At 44.5% G+C, this 22,791-nt stretch overlaps 1 protein-coding gene across 1 annotated transcript in view; it reads right to left on the bottom strand.

Moving 5' to 3' along the window:
* The window catches only part of TAB3 (TGF-beta activated kinase 1 (MAP3K7) binding protein 3), a 60,046-nt gene that overhangs the window by 25,660 nt on the left and 11,595 nt on the right, over nucleotides 1-22,791 (bottom strand). The window contains exon 2 of the mRNA XM_088454192.1: nucleotides 6,978-7,164. Coding sequence (XP_088310318.1) covers nucleotides 6,978-7,079 — 102 coding nt within the window. The 5' untranslated portion in view covers nucleotides 7,080-7,164. The remainder of the gene's footprint in view (nucleotides 1-6,977; nucleotides 7,165-22,791) is intronic.

Here is a 22,791-nt window from a genome sequence, read left to right as displayed (position 1 = left end):
AGCAAAGCAATAAACTATGAAAATGCTGTGGGAAGCTAGCCTATGTATAATGTGTCATATGGGTGGAGTTTAGGGACCTCGTGCCCCTAGCTCCATCCTCATATCCTATATTATGTAAGTGAGCAAGGCTTGTATATATGCACATGTTATGGCACACAATGATAATAATAAATCTATTAATAATCCATAAAGAAATAAAATAAATACAAATATATGTTAAATGGCCAATTAATCCAAAACTGGGTGTTCGAATATGAACCATGAGGTAAGAGGTAACCGGAAATTCTACTGCAGCTCTGGTAAAAGGTATTACCATCCCATTGCACTATTTGTGTTGCTGTGCCTCCGTGTATGAATTAACACAACGCATTTCAGCAGAGAAAGTCTGACAAGCAGTCTACCTATTTAGTTAGAAAGTTACCTCACGCCTAACATGCTGCTGTGAGGTGAAACAGAGCATTGCATACATACTTAATTATAAATTATAAATTTGGTGCAATAATAATCATCCTAGTAGTCTTCATTCTAGCACCCTGCACCTGTCACAACCCATGCAGATCCTCTATCCTGTCTGGGGTGTCTCGCTCTGCTCTGGTGCTTCTAGCACGCTCAGCTGTTGCAACAAACTGCTGTAATTCAGCAGTTTGTGTGCTAGAAGCATCAGAACAGATCGACACCCTATACAGGAAAACAAGAGATATGGTAAGAACTTACCTTTGTTATCTCTGTTTCTATGAAGTCCATAGGGTCCACAGGGTTGACCTTGGGGTATAGGTTGGGAACCAAATCCGGGCACCACGCAGTTAAAGCTTTTAGCTCCCAGGATGCACTTGGGTCCACTCTCCCTATAACCCCACCCCCAAGCCAGAGGCACCTCAGTTTGTAAGTAGCCAAAGGCCGGAGGAGGAGAGAAAAAGAGAGAGAAAACTGGAACACTCGATAACCATACTCACAGAAATGGGAGACGGAAAACCGGTGACCAGCCACACAGCCCATTCGAAGCCAGGTGCGTCAGGGCGGGCGCCCTGTGGACCCTATGGACTTCGTAGAAACAGAGATAACAAAGGTAAGTTCTTACCATCTCTCTTGTTTTCTACTTCAGGGTCCATAGGGGGTCCACAGGGTTGACCTTGGGGATGTCCCAAAGCAGTTCAACCAAGGGAGGGGACGCTCCTGTGCTGAGAGGAGAATCCGCCGCCAAAAAGGAAGCATCCGGAGTGGCAAAAGGAAACCAATGCCTAGAACCTTAAAAAGGTGTGGACAGAAGACCACGTGGCCATCTAGCAAGGCAAAACAGCCAAGGCGCCACAGCGAGCCACCCACGAGGGTTACATGGCCCGAGAAAAAACAAGCATCAACAACAGAAAGGCCTACCCATGGGTAGGCCCCTGAAGAAGACATATGAGGCCGTCCAGCCAACATTTGGCCATAGGCCGGCCATCCTTTCCTGTTAAAACCAGAAATTTCAGACCACGGAGTCCGATTTCCGTCAGGAACCTGAACGGATCACATAAATCCACAGAGGCCGGACCACAGTCAATGAGGCCACACCAGCCGAGAGGACTGGGGACTGAATGGCCTCACCATAAGTTCCAGAATAATATGGAACCTAAAAATCACTAAGAAGAAACACAGGGTGAGAGCAACTCACACCCTGACAAGATGCCCTCCAGAAGAGGGAGCCACATGAGAACGCTCCCAATTCCGACACTCACCTGGGTGATATAAACTCCCTGAGAGAAAGAGAGAAAGCCAAAGCAATAGACCATGTAATGGCTATCACAACCAGCGGTTCCATTAACTTTCCCCGGAGTTAACGAAGAACCACTACTAACTCCCAAGGAGTCCCTAGGGAGGACAAATGGAGGCATAATCCAGAAAACACTCCAAAGGATGAACTGGATATCAGAGCGGAGCAATTCCATATCTTAATCATACTGACAGTGTAGAGATCCGCACTGTCAGGAAGGCCAGGCCGAGGGTGAAACCCAAGCCAGCCGGAAGGAATGCCAGAATATCTGGAAATCCTGGACCCCAGAGGATCATATCGACAGGTATAATACCATAAGAATTATGGCTGCCACAGTTTGTGGTAGGTCCCAGCAAAAGCTGATCCATGTGCTCTAATCATTCCAACGATGACAAAGCCAGGGAAGCCGTAAGACCACTGTAGGGACGCAGTCAAAGACAAACTACCCAGGTCCAAGGCAAACCCCAGGACCCTGAGACAACAGGTCTTGGCAGTGAAGCATCAGGAATGGAGTATCGATGGAGAGACTCCGAAAAACCAAGTACCCCTGACATCTGGGGCAATCAGGAGCCACCAGCAGGAAAGCATCTCCGTCTCGATTGAAACACTTCCCTCGAGGAAAAATGGAGACCAGAGAACACAGGTACGCAAATTGGAAGAACCACTTCACCGACAAAGAGTCACTGAAGGTTGCTTCAGAATCCCCAGAGTTGGACTGTAACACCATAGTGTGATAGAGTCAGAAGGCCATGAGGGTCACCTCAGGAGGACCCCCCCCCCTGCTCACCAGGAGATGAAACCTCTCTTGGGGAAGAGACTAGTCCCCTGGATGCACGTCGTGATGGCTGAGGACTCCCGCTTCCCAATGGAGAGCACCTGAAGTGAACACTGTCGAGATGGTCGGGAGGAGACCCTCAGACAATGTCCGAATGTATGACATACCTGACATTGCCACCCAACGAACAGTATTGCTAAAAAGGAAGCCACTGTTCTGACCCTGTCGGACTGAACTTTTTCAGGTTCACCGGGAAACAAGGGCTATGCCAGAGTGAAGGCCCAAGACAGGCTAAAGTTCCAACAAGTTAACTGACAGGGTGGAATCGACAGACATCCAACTGCACTGAAATGGATGCGAACCAGACACTGTCCTTAGCAAAGAATACCCTGGACGAGATGGCCATAGTCACCCGAAAAGGGACCGACTTGCCTCCGGGGAGAGCATCATCGTTTGAACAGTGATCAGACAGAAAAAACTTGTTCCATCTGGAGATAAGCCAATTATGGAAAGGCCTGGAATGGAACTAAGCCCATTCCACCCTTCCAAAGGCAGACACTGAATAGTGGACCATGCATCCCAGAGTGTAAAGACATATGTCGACTGCGCAGACATCCATGTACTCCTAATGGAAGAGTGGAGATGCCGTCTTACGCCAGAAGAATTCTCAGATTCTGAGAATCCAGCAGGGCTCCTAGGTGAAGAATACCCAGAAAGGGATGCAGGGAGGACTTTTTCCCCATTGATTAAACGTCTGCACCCTGAAGAAGCCACAGTCAACCTGACCCGGCTGTAAAGTACCCCGGTGATCCTGCTAAGAGCAGGAGGCCATCCAGGTACATGAGCATTGGGATATACTGAACAGAAGAACTGTCAGAAAATCCAAAACGCTGGTAAACCCCTGTGGGGCTGAGAGCAGTCCCAACAGGCAGAGCCCGAAAAATCGTAAGTGCTGTGATACAGCAAACCTCAGTCCATGCTGAGGTAAGGTCTCTGTAAGTACCCGTAGGCACGCGTCCTGTATATCCAGTGATACCATAAAGTCCCCAGGTTCCAAACATAGTATGATGGAGCATAGGGATTGCCACCTGAGCCCAGGTAGCTTTAGGAACTGGTTCAGGGAAATGAGACAGAGAATAGGCCAAAGAGGACCATTCAGCCACCGCACCAGAAAGAAAGCAGAACAACCAGTCCCTCGCTGAGAAAGTGGGGATGGCCCAATTAGCTCCGCTTACCGCAACAACTGTATAGCTTTCTGGATTTGTAAGGCCCTGTTCCGAATAAGGGCCTGAGTACCATCACATGGAAATAGGCCGCCTGAGCAAAGAGAGTGCGTACCCTCCTACCCACGTAGCCGCGGCAACTAGACACTAGTACCGGGCAAACTGAGAAAATCGCCAATCTCCCAGTGGTAGGCCTGTCTCGTCAGGCTGACGATATATCCGTAGGTTCAGAAGCAGGATCGGCTGGCAGTCCAGGCCTGCTCGGAACTGGATATGTCGGCCCTTGTAAAGGCCGACAGTCTATGAAGAAACAGACCTTTAGGCTGACCCAGAGGACAAAAAGACTTAATAGTCTGAGGCCCTATAGTGAGCATAGCTGAAGGCGGGAAATTTGTACTGCCACTGTCAAGGTCAGGACCCAACAAGATATACCCTATAGATGGTATCTGCACCTCTGCATTCCCAGAGCGCAGCCATAGGGTATTACGGAGGATACCGTCGCAGCCGGAACTCTGAAAGTTAGGAGCTGGTATCCAATATAGGCATGTCCACCTATGACAACTGCATATATTACGTGAGCGACCAAATACATTTGAACCCCAGACGTGTTGGAGGGGAAAAAACATTACAAATGCATCAGCTCAGTATGCAATAGTATTAACCAACCATGCTATAGCCATGGTAGGATGGGTAACAACCCCTGAAAGCGAGTATACTGATTTCAGGCAGAGTTACCACCTACGGATCAGAAGAATCCGACCACACAGGAATGGGATGCGTAGTAACGTCTGTAATCAGACGAGTAACATGCCCATCCACCCCAGGAGGGGCTCATGATGACCCTCAGGGAATTTGGGACAGGAGACCAAACACTGTTGTAATACCTCATATCTGGCAACAGCCAGAGTCCCGCCATGCGTTCCACCCGCTAGTCAGCAACAGGGAACCAGAAGGCACGTAATACTGAGGGTGTATGATACAGGTGCAGGTCAACATTCACTCTAACCAGAATGGACCTGCTACCAGCCCTAAAACAGGGATAATAATACTTGAGATAGGCTTCCCCCCGTAAGAGGGAAAGAGCCCAAAACAGTATCCAGTTCACGGCAGAGCCAAGTGGGAAGTAACCACAGGGCGTCAACCACGCCAATTTGCGTTTCATAGAAAAACGACATCCACCCAGGGTGGCCGTGGGAATCCCTGCAAGGGGCATGACAGACTATTGTGACACCAGGGGGAATTCATATACTCGAAAAACCCCTGTAGGGAGCGGTAGTCTGTGTCACAGGGGATGTGCAAGAAACTGCGAGATACCCTGAGATGAAAAAGGGCAGTATGGTGGAGTAACCCCAAGTGAGGTACAACAATGGGGCCCACCCGGCGATCCGCAATTGAGAGGATCCCGAGAAAACAAACTGCCCAAGGGGGTCGTGAAAGGGGCCGGCACATACAGAACCCTTTAAGAGTTAAATCCTCCGCACTAACACCTGCAGCACATGGCTTGCAGGATAGTAAAAATGGGTGCAGTATAACGCTCTATCTCCTGGTCAGACATATCTGACCAAGCTTGGCGGGAATATCAAGCAACGCTATACTGGTCCTGACTGATACTAAAAATTAGCTGCAGGGACCCATTTTCAGTGTATGCAACACACAGTTCCACTCAAAATATGGCAACGTGCAGCACGCAACAGTATGTGACAAACCTCACAAATATTAACAAGTATATAAATGTGAGTCTCAGAACCACCCCAAGTACAGCTGTATTAGGGCAGATAAGGAAAGGGATAGATATACACTGACAGGTGAGAGAATAAAGTACAGACAGTCAGCACTAGCATAAGTCACATACAATGCAGATATACACATATATACATAAACATGTCATATAATATACTGCACTATTACACTGCATGCAACTTACCCAGATTCAGTGTCTGGGATGGCTACAGCGCTGTGTACACTGACCTGATGGTGAGGTACGCAGGGGGACTGGGCTCACTGCCATCTCCGGAGATCTCTGCTGCACCACAGAGAAAATGGCCGCTGGAGACCTCAGAAGAAGCGTGGCCCGCGGAGGAAGCAGCTCAGCGACGCCAGACTATGGATACTGAAAGGCGCACTGAGCTGAGGGGAGGAGCCGCTGTAACAGGGAAGGCTGTCTCCCCTGGCCGGCTATTAACCCCCGGGACGCCGGCTCCCTGCACCGAACACTAAGTCCCTGGTGGTCTAGTGGACACACGGGGTATGGGAGGCCCGCCGCCACTGCCGACGCCTCCGGTCTGTCCCCAGAGACCGGAGGCACAGGACTGCATTTCAAATGCGCGGATCACCGCAAGCGGTGATCCGCGCCTTACCTGCTCCCCGTGGATCCGGCAGCAGTCCTGGGCGCCCGCAGAGTCCGGCTAGTACAGACTCTGGGGTCCCGCTGAGATCCCCAGATCTGTACTGGCGTCTCAGCGCCAGCGGGGTGACGGAGCGGCAGCTTAGACGTCCTATGGACAGTCTGACGCTGCCGCTCTGAAGAATCCAAAGTAAAAATAAAAAACTTTGTCCTTTAGAAAAAATAAAGCTTAGGGGCTGCTAATCAGCTCCCCACTGCACTAAACGGTGACCCGATTCCGGCCGGGCACCAACTTAAACTGAGGTGCCTCTGGCTTGGGGGTGGGGTTATAGGGAGAGTGGACCCAAGTGCATCCTGGGAGCTAAAAGCTTTAACTGCGTGGTGCCCGGATTTGGTTCCCAACCTATACCCCAAGGTCAACCCTGTGGACCCCCTATGGACCCTGAAGTAGAAAGAGGAACTGCACAGGTTTTAACAGGAGCAGGGTGCTAGAATGAACACCAATTTTAGTATCACTGAATTAAGGCCATATTTCTAAAATAAAAGACTCAATAGTAGCACAAACCTGTGAAAAAAAAGAGGAGAGCGCAGACTCAAACCAACCTGGCAATTTATACAGCGAGGAGGGGGCAGTGAATGTGGCTATATACTGTACATATCAATCAACAGTTTCATTCTTCCACACAGTCACACCACCAGGGCGGACAACTCTCTCCAGTGCAGTTGTCAACACCGGCAGTGTGTGCCAGTAACCTGACAGGGGAGCATTAACAAAGAGACACACTGTAGGGCATCCCATAGTAGTAGAGTATGTCCAAAGGTAGGCAACTCATATTACACAAAATACATAAGCTCTGTGACTACATGCTTTACACTAAGACATACCTGCATCATGCACTGAGATACCACTTCCAATGGAATCTCAGGGTAGCGTTGCTGAAGATCATTTAATACCTGGATGTCAAACTGCTGACTATGTGCCATCATAGGACTGATGCTGGATTAAGATGAAATATGATGGGACTCAAATTGCCCACCAGTGGTTGTGGTCTTTGGACCCTTCTGGCATTTTCTGTGTAAATCAAACAAATATTCATCATTAGTCACAATTCTACCCTTTTCAAAAGCTGATCAGCTCATGAATACATTTTCCATAAAGGTACATTTTATATATACTTTGGCTCTTTAAGTCTACAGCTAGCAATAAAGCCCAAAGAAACTATCAATCTAAGAGGGACAGGGAAGAAAAAAAAACAAAAAACAAAACAAAAAGCACACAGGGCCTTATTCAGAGGTGCAAGAATTTGAACTCCGTCCATCAGCTTGTGAAGTACACATTATTGCCAGTCCTATACCTCACCTATGAATAGCCTGCAATTCTGCCTACACACCCATGATGGGCCTTCGGCCACCTAGCCTAGTGCAAATGCCCTATTGCTGCTATACACTCATTAAGCAGCATGTAGAGATGTAACCAAGATGCTTATAATGGGTGTGGTATAACAGATAGGCTGCAAGTATATTTTTAAGTAAAAAAAAATAAAAAATGGTAAAAATTCACCTGGTACAGCCCCCCAAAATACCAGACCCACTACTTTAAACCCATTTTCCAACACTTTTTTTTTTCACCCTAAAATTAAGGTAATTAAAAATGTATTTTGCCTAATTTATCATTAGGAGGAGTGTCCAAGGGGTTCTGAACCAAGTCCCCACATTTTCAAACAAAAATAGGGATTTTGCACAACTTTCACCTGCTCTAAGATGGTAAAAAGTTTGCTGTTTTTTGTCTATGGAGTTTTTGCACATGCTCCAGCTTTATGCTTTCACTTTGCCCACCACGAGCAGCAGTCCCTATTGACCCAGGACAGGGTCAATAGCTTTAATCCCTTGGCATTTTCAGAAAAAGTCAACGGGGCAGTCGTGGGAAGCCAAGCCAAAAATCTTACAGCTCACTAGTTTCATATAGGAGACGAATAGAAGTGGTAATTAACAAACGGCCCTGTGCTTGGAAGAACAGATCTGTAAGTTCTCGCTCTGTGACTGACATCTCCAGAGCCCCCACACTCAATATAATAAAACTACAGGCCCAATCAGGTCCATCCTTTGTAATGCCAGATCTATAAGAACCAAGACTGCTACAATTGCTGACCTTATTGAATCTTCAGATCTTTCCTGAATTACAGAGACGAAAATGCAGCACCTATCTTTGAAATTGCAGTTCCAACAAATTACTCATTCACAACCCAAGACTTCTCCGTAGGGGAGGGGGAGTGGCCATATGCTTAAAAAAAAAAAAAAAAAAAAGCATTGAACTTTGGGTCCACCCAATGTAAAATACTCGCTGATTTGAGTGCTGCTCGGAGTTCTACAGAATTAGGATTCGGAGTACTTCTCATTTACGGCCCCCCTGGAGATAGAAAGATATTTCTACAAGAATTTGCAGATATTGTTGCTGGACCTGTTCTGGAACATCAAAGATGGCTGATCCTTGGAGATTTCAATGCATGGGTTGATGAGCTCTCACACCTTGGCCTAGACCTCCTGTGCACAATTAATGTTCTGGACCTCACACAAGTCATTCCTTCTGATACACATATAAGTGGTCACACTCTTGATCTTGTCTTCCAGATTAGATTAGAAGTATCTGACCTAAATATAAACCCAGTCACATGGTCAGACCACCACTCAATTTGCTTCTCAGTCGCAACCCCTCGAAATAGATCTTTACCCATGGAGTTGACAAGGTATCGTCCAAGAAGGGGTACGACTCCCCAGGCTCTTGCAGCAAACCTGGACCTCTCTGCGGGAATGGGGGCCTGTGAAGATCTTTGTTCCCTAGTCCATTACTATAACAGGGATGTGACAGCTGCAATGGATATCGCCATTGTGCATATACGACCCCGCATACCACACCGTGAAGCCCCTTGGTTTGACAATAGTGTTGGTGAACTCGAGAAAAGGGGTTGTAAACTTGAAAGATGATGGAGGAAGACAAACCTGGTAGAGGATAAGTTAAAACTAATCAAACCTATTGGAGAATATCAATCAACAATCACCCATAAGAAAAGTAACTTTCAAATGAGATCAAGGCAGCGAACAGGCCAGCTCAGCTTTTCCGTACAGTGGAGATGCTTTACAAACCAGCATGCCTGGAGCTTGATGAAACCTTCTCCCAGTTAAGATGCAATAAGTTTGCAAAATTCTTTGCAGATAAAGTATCCTCCATTCGGGCTGGAATCCCCACAGTGCCATCAAAGGAGTGGCAAACTACCAAGCCTGCCAAGGTAACCCACCTGTCTTCATGGAACAGCTTTAACATAATGGATGCAAAAGACATTGCTCAAATTATCCGAATGTTGCGACCCTGCCTCAATCAAGCTTCCCCATAGGGTGTATGGACATGATTGGCCCTGTAAATGCAAAAATAGTTCAATGCTCTTTGCAGACAGGCATTTTTCCAGAACCACTAAAGGAAGCAATTGCTAGACCACTTCTTAAAGTCAAAAAGCTCAAATTACAAACAATTGTATGTCAGTTAAGGCAATTTCCAACTTTTTACAATTGCCCAAGTTTTTTTCAAAATGTATCCTTGGTAAGCTTTATAAAAACAGACGGTGTAATGGTTAGCATTAATGCCTTACAGCACGGAATTCATGGGTTCGATTCCCACCACGGCCCTAACTGTGTTGAGTTTGTATATTCTCCCTGTGTTTGCGTGGGTTTCCTCCGGGTACTCTGGTTTCCTCCCACACTCCAAAAATATAGTGGTAGGTTAATGGACTCCCAACAAAAAATAACTCTAGTGTGTGTGCGCGTGTATGTTATAGGGAACTTACATTGTAAGCTCCACTGGGGCAGGGACTGATGTGAATGGCCAAATATTCTCTGTTAAGCGCTGAGGAATATGTGTGCGCTATATAAATAACTGGTAATAAAGAATAATAAAAATAGGTTGGTTTATTAATTGCTTTACATTTTGTATTTAAAACTGAGCAGCAACATTGCAAAATCACATATCCTGGTGGGATGTATCACTTCTCTCCAACCTATACCCATTTTAGTACAGTAACTATATAAATTTAGGGGAAGTTTAATTAGACTACCCGTAAGGTAGGAAAACCTTGCTTAATTTGCTTGCGCCCCATAGAGGCTTGATCAAAAATAAGCAAGGTTTTGACTACAGTAATAATCAGAAAGGTGTGCAGCGGAACTGCACAGCTAATTGATTCTGCCCCTTGATATGGAAAAATAAGGGCTAGTTAAAAACACACGCTGGTTAAAAACAAACTTAGTTACTTGTCCTTACTTTTAAAATAACTTCAGAAGCACATTCATCAAAACTTCCTACAGCTTAGTGTAAACGAACGCTCCAGTTACAATTTTATTGTATTTTACCAAGTGTCCTGGCAATGTCAACAATGATGCAAAGTGAAAGCCAGAAACTATATGTACAGGGCCATTATCTTATATAATATATGAGACTAATACCACTAAAGTGCAATTAATTACTTCAATTTCACAGAAATGAACGACCGTGTAAGTCTAGTAATCTGAAATATGTCTGGTATGAATATCTGTTTATCACTAACTTCTTCTCTATATATTTCCCTGGCTGAAATGGTGCCGTAGTCTATTTGTAGATAAAGGAATGTGTTACTTGTTTGAGGTTTCCTAGTCAGAGAGGAGACACATTCCATTATACTGTAAAAAGCCTGCTGAAATATAAGATGCAGGGCCGAGGAAAGAGAAGGCTTAAAGGGACAAAGTGATCTCAAGGCATGACAGATCAAATTGTATTCTTAGAATTTATTTTAATAAAGTGTGCTCAGAGACTTATTTTGAATGCAACTTTTAGAATGCTTTATTCAGAAATGCTTATCATATCTAGCAGAGCAGAACTATGGATCAAATGAGTGTTTTCAAAGGACATCAATAATAAAAAGTAACAAAATTCTGTGAAGTCATCTGGAGGTTTGCCAACACATTTTTGTATCGCAAACCAGCTCAATGTAAACATCGGAGTCCCCCTGAAAGCGTGTACTCTGTAAATTGAGGTCCTTAATTATCTTGGCCTCCCTAATATGCCATTGCTCTTTCCAATCCTGCACCACCGAGTTGTGACCTATGCAGCCCAACATAAATAGTGTCTCCAGTGACCATCTCCAAACAGAATATCCTTGGAGGACACCAATGAACCTCTATTGCTGCTACTATATGCTCTATACTAACCAGATGCAGCACAGCATCAGAAGACCCTAACTATGTCCAGCACGTCCCAGTGATTCTGATCCCTGGGCACCCAATGCATCTACGATGTGCACACCATCGCTCACCAGCTGGCCGATCTAATACACACAGCCAGTCCTCACCTTTCTCTACTGCCCAAATCTGCCTTTGGCCTTTGGCCATAATCCTTCTGGTAGTTCAGCACAACTGTAATGCTGCCCATCCACTAGCAGATTTGTCCCTGAAAGATGAAAGATCAAAAGATCTTCACAAATTTAGTTATCGTTCATGTGCATGAACGATTGCACAAAACGTCCAAAGACCATAGACCAACAATTTTCAAAGCAGTTGTTAATAAAGGTGGGCTGAAATATTTATTTAAATCTATATATGTTGGTCGTTCCGGCTTTGAAAACGTCGACCGTTGCATGAACGATGGAACGATAATGATGTCCAATAATGACTAATTGACAGGCAAAACAGGACGACGCAAACGACCGGCGGGATCGCGCATCGCTGGTCGTTTAGGGCATTTTACTGCACGATTTGCGGACAATTTCCAAGCGATTGAACGATAACGACGGTCATTATCGCTCAATCGCTAGGTTTAATCGCCTAGTGGATGGGCAGCTTTAGCCTTCCAGCACTGTACAATGTACCCATTTGAGGCCAACTGACTGGGCACTTCTCTGTCCTCAGCATTCTGCATGCAGACCCTAACTGTTCTTTCACATCTTGCATCTGCTGGGTTTTCCGAAGCTTTGCAGACAGCTCGATTGTCAATATTGTTGTTCACTACCACCTCTCACAGAGCAATCACTAACTAGTGTTCATAGCGTCCGCAAGTGACCTGTCATTTTGGGCTTGCCAGTTGGGGTAGTGTATCTTGCATGAATTCACTTTTCTGGCCATGCACAGAGCTGACGATTTGCGCTATTCTGCTTGAGTCTGGTGGGATGGATGCATTCAAATATAGGCCAATAGCAAAAGCGTGCAGACAGGGAGTAGAATACATAAATTGCATTTGTCCAGAGCAAATCGTATTTTTTGGTGGTTAGGGGCATGTACTAACAACTGATAACGAAATTCAACAGCACTAGGAACTTGGCCCTTTATTATGATTTTAGGAGTGTGTTTAAGAAAAAAACTCTCTCAAACACAAAATGGAGAGTTGTTTCTAACAGGTGCTTTGGTACATGGAGAGGTCAGAGTATGAGTTGGGCACTGCCCATTTGCAGGTCAGCCTGTGCCAGGTGAGTGCTCCTGGGGGCAGCACTAAAAGAACTAGACATCCTTCCTTGACTCAATGTTATGGGTGGATGAAAGTGGTTGAAGATTAATTTTCATGATCGATGCCAGGTTATAGTGGAACAACTGCATTACAAGGGCTTTTATGGGGCATAGGTACATGCTACAGTGAAAGTGAGAAATGGAGGGTTTCTCCAAATCCGGATGAGGACTACTAGGAGACGGATGGGAGATGAAATAAGAGGGGGAGGGAGAGGAGGAAAAAAAGTGGGGGGTGAAGCGCAGACAAAAGAGATAGAAAGAGGGGGAGAAAAAAAAAAAGGCAGCACCAGGGACAACAGTTATATAAAAAAAATAAAGTACTGATAAAGATTATAAAAAAAAATACAGAAGTTATGGAAGAAGGGAGAGAGGATGCTCACACCACCAGTGTCAGTGACTGCACACAATGGCCTGTAGCGACTGGGGGTAGAAGGCGACTCTGGTGCAAAAAAACAGAATGCAGGGGTGTGGGAATGAGTGGCCATTGAGAAGTGTGAGCAGTGAGAGAAAGATGTGGGGGTAAAGAGAAAATAAGGGGGTGGGGGAAGGGGAGGTAATTCCAGGCACTACAATTCGTAAACTTGTTTCTGAATGCAATTAGTTGTTCCTACTTGATGCAGAAAACTGTGCAGGACTATGACACTATGGTTATTTTTAGGGGGGCTTTTCAAGTTCTCTCTAAGCGGCGAGCTGAACAGAACCTAACTAGTACTGCCCCGTCATGGCTGCTTCTGCTGAAAAATTCTCCCTGTTCTCTTCTAGTCTATTCAATAACATCTCTAAGGGCTCAATCCTATTCGGTGCGAATTGCGAGTTTGTTTAAAACTCGCACACTTCGCCGCGAAGCGCACTACCGAGAATTCTCCAATCCAATTAAAAATGCCTTTTCGCACTACTCGCAGCGGAGGGGTGCGAATTGACTGCCAAATGAGATTTGTGAGAAATGCATGAAAATGTGGGGAGACCATCCTGGACCCCCCAAAATGGATAATTTCGTTAGCAGGATCATATAGACGGCTGTTTGTGGCAATTAGGAAGTTACTGTAGGTTTTGAATGGCGTCAAATGGCTGATTTGTGTTTTTTTTGTTGTTTTTTTTAAATGCAAGAAAATGAAAAAAAAAAAAAAAAAAAAAACTTTTTTCGTTTAATCTCAAATTAATTAAATGAAAAATGCAAAAAAAAAAAAATTAGGAAAAAGGGTGATTTTGGGGTACTTTGAGGGCCCATTGAAAAATATAAACAATTATTTTTCAACCTAAAAAATATTGTAATTAACTTTGGGTTCCCAAACTAACAAAAAAGTTGATTTTGGGGTAATTTAAAGACTTTTTTTACCCCAAAAAATTACATGTAATTTTTAGAGTGAACCTCCAAATGCCTAATTGGTCATTGGGGGGGGGGGGGGGGGGGGCAGGGTGTCCAAGAGGTTCAGCACAGTGCCCTGACATTTTAAACTTAAAATAAAGATTTTCCTTTCCATCTCTCACCCTCAGGGAGGTGCGAGTGAAAGTTGTTGATTCAGTTTGACTGATCAGTTAGAGTTGCTAATTGGATTGCTAAATTAATTCGCTATGTGAATTCGAAGTGAAAATCGCAACTCGCATCTAATAGGATTGACCCCTTAAATTGGGACTAGGAACTTCCAGGTCACACTACCCTGCTCGGACTTTGCAGTTATAACCACACTTGCCTACTTTTGAAAAAGTATTTTAGAGAGATTGTGAAAGCAACGACTATGAGCGCGGCAGTAAAGTGGACGTGTACTGCTGCATCTGAGGGGCGTGTCATAAAATTCAGATGTAAACGAGCCCAAAAGCAGTTAGTAAGATCTACTTGTGGACACTGATACTTTTCAGAAAATGCATGCAACCATGGGGATCATTGTGCCTTATAACCAACGCAGGGAAATTATTCTAATGATTCCATTTTGAATGTATCTATAGCTCTGCTTTTTTAAATATAACAGCTACATAATGGGGGTAAGGTGTAATCAGAGAGATTGCTAGACTCCTCAGGGAAATCTACTATATCAGGAAGTCTCCCTGACAATCAGGGAGAGTTGGCAAGTATGGTTAGAACAGACTAGATGTTTTAAACCACTGGAATGCCTCTGTGGTAAATGTCTTAGCTTGGGGACTCTGATGCAAAGGCAGTCAGACTCATCACATGAATCTCGGCAAGACCAGACACCAATGGCAAGTGGTGAAACTCCCTTTGTTACAAGGTACATAGAACTTCAACACCACTGTAACAGGTCACATAGTTCTAAGGGCACATCACTTTTTCCATATTGGAGGACTCTGTTGTATGGCACTCTGCCTAGCTAATTCTATAGTGCTCTTTTCATTGAAAATTAATTATGTAACCTTTAGCAAAAGGTGTATATATACAACCACTAAATATGTGAATTGCTAGTTTGCAACACTAAATTTGATATTAACAAATCAAATAAAGACACATGGACCCTAAAACAATATCATAGCTAGCATGCATGTCTGAACAGGAAAAAAACAACAATAGTTTAATACTGGTGTGAAGTCAAAACCGTCAACTCCAATTCCACTATTTTACTACTGTCCAACTACTTCATAAAAGGCAAATGTATATTAATTAGTAATAAAAAATCTACTGTAGTAAAATGGAAGGCATATTCATCAACACCATGCAAGTCATCAGATTACTTAGATTGATGTAACATTTTATTACAATATTAAAATCAATTAAAGTGCAAAAGTAATTATGCAACAAACTATGGATTTAATAAATAAAAGAAAAAAAAAGGCTCAAGACTAAAAGACTTGGTAATATAAGAATATTAGAAATGTAGAAACTATTATTTTTGCTAGACCTAATAAAGAAAAATTAGCAGCGACTTCAAAATATGCTTCTTGAAGTTTTTGATACAACGGTTCTCTTTAAGGCACATTTTGAAAATAATATCCATGAAATTGGCAATGCATAATGACTCTTACAGAGACACAATATTTTCCTTAGCCTTAACTCTATGTAACTGTGCCACAGTTAAAATAACACAATCCATATTGGTTGGTTATGTGTAGTTTGATAGAAAATATTATGGAATAACTAATTTTCTGTATATCTGTATGTAACAGCAACTGTCAAAATGTTTTCTTGCCTGTATCTAAATAAGTTATCTTCTACAGATTAAATGTATTTACACCAGCAGTGGCCAAATAAGAGACATTGCAAAACTTGCAGAACTTTACAAAACTATGTAACCCAGTAGCTCTCAGCAGGGAGATTTTACATCCAGTGCTGCCCTCAAAAATTTGTCATGATGTCACACCGAAGGGGCCGGGCCACCAGCATGTACAGCACTGCCGGAGTGTTCTTAGGACACCCCGGGCGGCTGTATAGGCTACAAGCAAGGAACTAGGTGTGTTTTGGATCTGTATCTCCTTTAAGAATTGGGATCTGGATTTGGTTTTCCAAACCACCCTCAAGTGTTTTGGTTCTGGATTTTTTAAATAATAAATGGATAAAAAGTTTTAGAAACAGCTAAAATCCTGTAATTTATGCAATCCAAAACCCTGCATTCGGATTTAAAATCCGAATTACGAACCGCAAAAAGATAAGAACCGCGACCCGGATCTACCCGGATCTCCTCAAGAGATTAGAACCGCGACTCGGATTTACGAAATTCGGGTGGATTCGGATTTCTGGAGAACCGAACATCTCTACCAGGAACGTCAAAAGGACACTATGGCCAGCTCTGCAGCACAGCTACAGGCAGCAGGGTTGCAATCTCCGTTGCATACGTAAGCTCTAACAATCTGCACAAAAATAGCAACCATATTCAGGGCCACTAAAGATGCCTCTAGCACTGCTCCAGTAACATACGAGAAAGGTTTACATTACACGTACTTATACCCAGAAACATTTACATCCAACCAACTTATAAACCAAACAAAAATATTAACATTTGTTTCATAGAACAAAACACATTTGCTATAAGTTTGCAGTTGAGCAAAAATTATATAGCAGGTATAATCTTCCCTCTTGTGAACAACTCAAAGAAGCAAACAAAACAAAACACTGTATGCAGACAAAATCATATAATATAGGCACAGGTAATGAACAAAGCTCCAGTGGTGAATCAGCCATCAGCAGCGGCTAGCTAGAGCTGGCAGCTGTCAATGTATTTGCATCAGCTCTCAAGTACCTGCAATTGTTATGACTACTGACAGGTATCTGCATCACTTACCCAAGCAGGCACTTTATGTAAGCATAGAATTAAAAGTATTTACGATCTTTAAAAAAAAATAATAATAATTGAGACGGTTTAAAAATGAATATGCTGTAGTTCCTTTAATAGTAAAAGCATACTTACCTATTGCTACTTTTGAAAAAGCATTTCAGGGAGATTGTGAAAGCAGCACCTATGAGCACATGGTAAAGTGGATGTACCGCTGTGAGTAGTGTCATAAAATTTACTTACATCCAAATGTAAATGAGCCCCAAAGCAGTTAGTAAGATCTATTTGTTGATGAAAACACACTAATACTTTTCAGAAAATGCATGTAGCCATAGGGACCATTGGGGCAAATGTATGAAGCTCTGGGAAGTGATAAAGTGGAGAGTGATAAATGATTACCAGCCACTCAGCTCCTGTCATGTTACAGGCTGTGTTTGAAAAAGGACAGTTGGGAGCTGATTGGTTGGTCGTTTATCACTCTCCACTTTATCACTTCCCAGAGCTTCATACATCTGCCCCATTGTGCCTTATAACCAATGCATGATTACAATTGAATGTATGTATATATATATATATATATATATATATATATATATAATCTCTTTTTTATATAACAGAATGGAGGTAAAATGCAATCAGGAAGATTGGCAGACTGTTCAGGGAGATTGCTGCTATTTCAGGGAGTCTCCCTGTCAATGAGGGAGAGTTGGCAAGTATGGTACAATATACAGTTAAATGCAATCTCAATAAATATAATACGATCAGATCCACCTGAGGAATATTGGAACAGGTCTGTTCACCTCTGTTCCAGGCATTGAAGGCTTGCACACTGGACCCTAAATACATTTCTTCGTCCTCCTTAACGGCAGTTTCTTCAGAGGGATGATTGTGTGACTCATCCCCTTGAGGACGCAGCCAATTTTCATCAGTCACCTGCAAGCCGGAATCCACATCTGCGCGGGCCCTCCCCTGCACTACAGTGTGTGACCTCAGACCAGCATTGCATCCTGGCTGGGGGTATGGAGATCAGTTGTTCACTGATGAGTGCTGGAGAAAGGGGGAGGTTGAACTGGGTGCTGCGCTGTAGGCTGAATTCGGGGACTGTATAACAGCGTAATCATCTGACACTTCATGTCGTGGAGTAACTTATTATGCTGGTACCTCCACATGGTGTTATGGATTGAAAGCTAATCCTGCAATATACCTTCATTTGAAAGACAGCTAAAATTGGATATAACTGCTTAGTACATCCAGAATATTTACAACTCTTATCCTATTTTGGGACGCTATATATAAGTTATATACAATATCAGACATATAGGGCCTGATTCAGACCCACTCGCAAGCGGCTGTCCGCTCGCAAGTGGGTCGATGGTCTGCACTGAGCATGCGCACGACGGAGGGAGCTCCGTCGTGCGCATGCGCCAGACACGACGAGCGAAGGACTTTCCTTCGCTCGTTGTGTCCGATCAAAGGGGGCGTGCTGTCAATGTTGATTGACAGCACGCCCCCTTTGGTGGGCGTGCCGGGGGCGTGCCTCCCTGACGGGGGCGTTCCCACGGGAACGCCTCCCGTCAGAAGCCGGCCCACTGACATCACTAGTGATGTCAGTGGGAGTGATTTTGGCTCTGATAGAGCCAAAATCACTCCGGAGCTTGCGGTTGAAAACCTCAACCGCAGGCTCCGGCTCGCAATTTCGATGGTCGCGATGGTCACGACCATCGCGGCCATCAAAATGCACGCTCGTATAGCCTGTGGGTGGTGACCCACAGCTATACGAGCGTCCAGGAGGACGCTCCATGAAAATGGAGCCCGGCCCTCATGCAGAGCGTGCGCTCTGCTCAGAGCGTACGGCTCTGAATGAGGGCCATAGTCTCATTTCCTCAAGAGGATCTGATCGTATTGTATTTTTTGAGATTGTATTTATAACTGTACATTTTACTAATAAAGGATCTATACTAAATTTTAAACACTCTCAATGGGATGTAGTCGGCATCCCGGCGTGCGGGATGCAGAAGCTGAAATCCCGACAAGTCGGGATCCCGGCACCAGTATCCCGACAGCTTGAAGACACAATACTGTCAATGTCCGTGGATATTGTTTTTGTGAACAAGGATAAAATACAATGTATCCAAAGATATGAAGTTGAAAAAAAAACAATGTCTTTTAGGGGTCTATTCATGATCACTTAATTTAAAAGCAAGTGCAAAATAAAAGTTTCCGCCTGCTTTTATAGAAATTAAGGCCCTCATTCAGAGCCGTACGCTCTGAGCAGAGCGCACGCTCTGAATGAGGGCCGTCCTCCATAACTATGGAGCGTCCTCCTGGACGCTCGTATAGCTGTGGGTCACCACCCACAGCCTATACGAGCGTGCAGTTTGATGGCCGCGATGGTCTTGACCATCGCGACCATCGAAACTGCGAGCCGGAGCCTGCGGTTGAGGTTTTCAACCGCAAGGCCCGGAGTGATTTTGGCTCTATCAGAGCCAAAATCACTCCCACTGACATCACTAGTGATGTCAGTGGGCCGGCTTCTGACGGTAGGCGTTCCCTAAGGAACGCCCCCGTCAGGGAGGCACGCCCCCGGCACGCCCACCAAAGGGGGCGTGCTGTCAATCAACATCGACAGCACGCCCCCTTTGATCAGACACGAGTGAAGGACTTTCCTTCGCTCGTCGCGCATGCGCAGGACGGAGCTCCCTCCGTTGTGCGCATGCTCAGTGCAGAAAATCGACCCACTTGCGAGCGGACAGCTGCTCGCGAGTGGGTCTGAATCAGGCCCTAAGTTAACTTTAAAACATTATATATATATATTTATTTTTTTCCAAAACAAGCAGAAGTGGGCAGTCAGTTTGCTGGTCTTATGAAACGTTGGTTAGATGTGTGGAATCACCTTTTTAGTTGAACGGTGGGAGGAAAGTTGGTCTGATGTATGGCCAGTTTAATGGTGCGTACACATGGTACGATAAAAATGCACGATATGAACGATAACGTTATCTACCATCGCCCGTGCATGCAGGCCAACCTGGTGGATATCGACCAGGTTACATAGGAACGATAACGATCATCCAGCACATCGGGAAGGTGTAGGACGTTCAGACAGCAATATCGTTATTGCTGACTGATCCTACCGCGTGTACGCACCATAAGTGTTGACATGTGTGAAAGTGCCACCAGCTGAGATGAACTATTCAACCTGATGTGCCAAAAGCAGTTCTACTGCAGGTGTGTCTCAGAGGTGAAGGAGTGGGTGCTAGACCTGCAGACAATTATGTGGCAATTTGGCCACAAGGGCTAAAGCGCCGAAACAGCTATCAACCCCAAAGGGCTGTACTAACAGGCGGACACCAGTCTCATGCTCGTTGCTACTCAAAACACGTGTCCATCAACCCAAGTGCTTTTGGCCAGCAACAGCTTTGTCCTGTCCCTGCGAGTACTCAGATACCACCAGCGCGCCAACTTGACATGAACTGCTATGGCTGTGGAAAAAAAAGCGAACATCTGAGGATGAATTTGTCTGACACATTTCAACCCAATTAGGATCTTTATCAAGGTGATTTAGGTCCTTATCGTGTTGAAAAGCAATGGTAAAAGTTCTGTTCCTAAAGCTGGAAGTTTCAAAGAACATCTGAAACTTTTCCACTGAGAGCCTGGCACATTATTCGGAGGCTGTCTGGACTTTTAGGGGTATATTTACTAGTACGGGTTTTTAGAAGTGGAGATGTTGCCCACAGCAACCAGAATCTATTTAACATTTATGTAGCACCTTCTAGAATAGCTAGAAACTGATTGGTTGCTATGGGCAACATCTCCACTTCTAAAAACCCACACTTCAATATACCCTGAATAGTGAAATACCTTTATATTGTCTCATCCTGGTAGAAAGAACACACACTCTGGCCCTGATTCACTACCGATCGTAACTGCAATAGCGATTACAACTGCGATAGTATGCTAATCCATTGCAATCGCTATGCCCCCGCAGCATAACATAAGGACGCCCACTTTACCTTACACACATCCGTAATGTTTAGCAAGACTACAAAACTATCGGTACATTAGAGTACCAACGCAGCCTCACGCACACTAGCACAAGGTCAGACCTTACTCAGAAATTGCTAACTTCAGTCCTCAAGCTGTGTAAGGCATCGCAGTGGCTAATTTAAGGCATGCCCCTATAACAGCGTTCAAACGCACTGGCACGCCTGCGTTTTGCTGACTCCTCCTTCCAGTCCCCACCCACAAACAGTACTTCCTGTCAATCACTCTGCAATGGGTCTGCTCAGTAGAGTAGCTGCTGCAACATATTTTGAGAAAAATTGACAGACTGGGGTGACTTTAGGAGGTGCAGGGAGGAGCTGACCATCCCAGCCAGCTAATTGTTTCACTGGAGCCCTAAAAGGCGCCAGCTTGGTAGTAAGGAGGCTGCTGTCTGGGGATTTGGTCACTTTGCCTCTGGAGCCCTAATTCGGCCAGATAATGTAATTCTGTATCATTTTGTATGCTGTGGAGCAACTGCCTTTGTAAAAAACATATAATTTGAGCAAAAAACATCTATTTGCATCCTGTGACCGCCAGAATAGTATAAATCATTCTTCAGTACTCTGGCTGTATTGGGTTGAGCCCAGGCTCTCCAAACTCTAACCCTCTGCCAACCATCAAGACTGGTCATATATATATATATATATATATATATATATATATATATATATATAATGTAATTTGTGCCCAATCATTCTGTAGAGGTCTGGCATCGATGTTGGACAAGAAGGCCTGGCTCGCAATCTCCGTTCCAGTTCATCCCAAAAGGTGCTCGATGGGGGTTGAGGTCAGGGCTCTGCTTTGAGCACTGGGGCACAGTTATGTTGGAACAGAAAAGTGCCTTCCCCAGACTGTTGCCACAAAATTGGAAGCATAGCATTGTCCAAAATGTTTTGGGCAATCTTAATGCTTCAGCATACTTTCACTGAAAAACAGCCCCATACAATTATCCTTCCTTCACAGTTGGCACAATGCAGTCAGGCAGGTAACGTTCTCCTGGCATTCAAACCCAGACTCGCCCATCTGACTGCCAAACAGAGAAGCGTGATTCGTCACTTCACAGAACATGTTTCCACTGCTTCACAGCCCAGTGTCAGTGTGCTTTATACCACTCCATCCAACGCTTGGCATTGGACTTGGTGATGTGAGGCTTGCATGCAGCTGCAAGCTCCTGCCGCACAGCTATTGTGCTTACATTAATGCCAGAGGAGGTTTGGAACTCTTCAGCTATGGAGGCAGCAGAGCGTTGGTGACTTATGCACCATGTGCCTTAGCAGTCGTTGACCCCGCTGTGTGATTTTACGTGGTCTACCGTTTCGTGGCTGAGTTGCTGTTGTTCCTAAACGCTTTCACTTTCTAATAATATCACTTACAGTTGACTGTGGAATATCCAGGAGGGATGAAATGTCACGAATTGTCTTATTGCAAAGGTGGCATCCTGTCACAGTACCACGCTTGAAGTCACTGAGCTCTTCAGAACGACCCATCTGTATCACAAATGTTTGCAAATGGAGACTGCATGGCTAGGTGCTTTATTTTATACACCTGTGGCAATAGGTTTCATTGAAACCCCTCAATTCAATAATTAACAGGTGTGGCCAAATAATTGTGTCCATATTGTGTATTTCTAGTGAATATATAGCATAGCAATTTAACTCTACCTACATATTTCAATTTGTAAAGAGGCATACAGTATTTAATAGTTCAGAAGTTAAAGTTGTTGCAACACACTAATATCGATAACAGGAGACATTTTTTTTAGTCCTCCTGTACCAGAGGATCAGTAAAGGCTACATTTCATGAATGTACTTCCTTAGCGGTGGGGGTGGAGCCTAATGACGCGAGTCTGCCATGCCCACTAAAGTGGACAGCTACGTCTTCTCTCCAGGTTTCTCCTGGAGAAGAGAAACCAAAAGTAGGCAAGT

Source organism: Taudactylus pleione, unplaced genomic scaffold (genome assembly GCF_031769625.1).
Source record: "Taudactylus pleione unplaced genomic scaffold, aTauple2 ptg000609l, whole genome shotgun sequence".
NCBI lineage: Eukaryota > Metazoa > Chordata > Amphibia > Anura > Myobatrachidae > Taudactylus > Taudactylus pleione.
The sequence above is the reverse complement of the archived record's forward strand: the minus strand, read 5'-3'. Positions and strand labels throughout refer to the sequence as shown.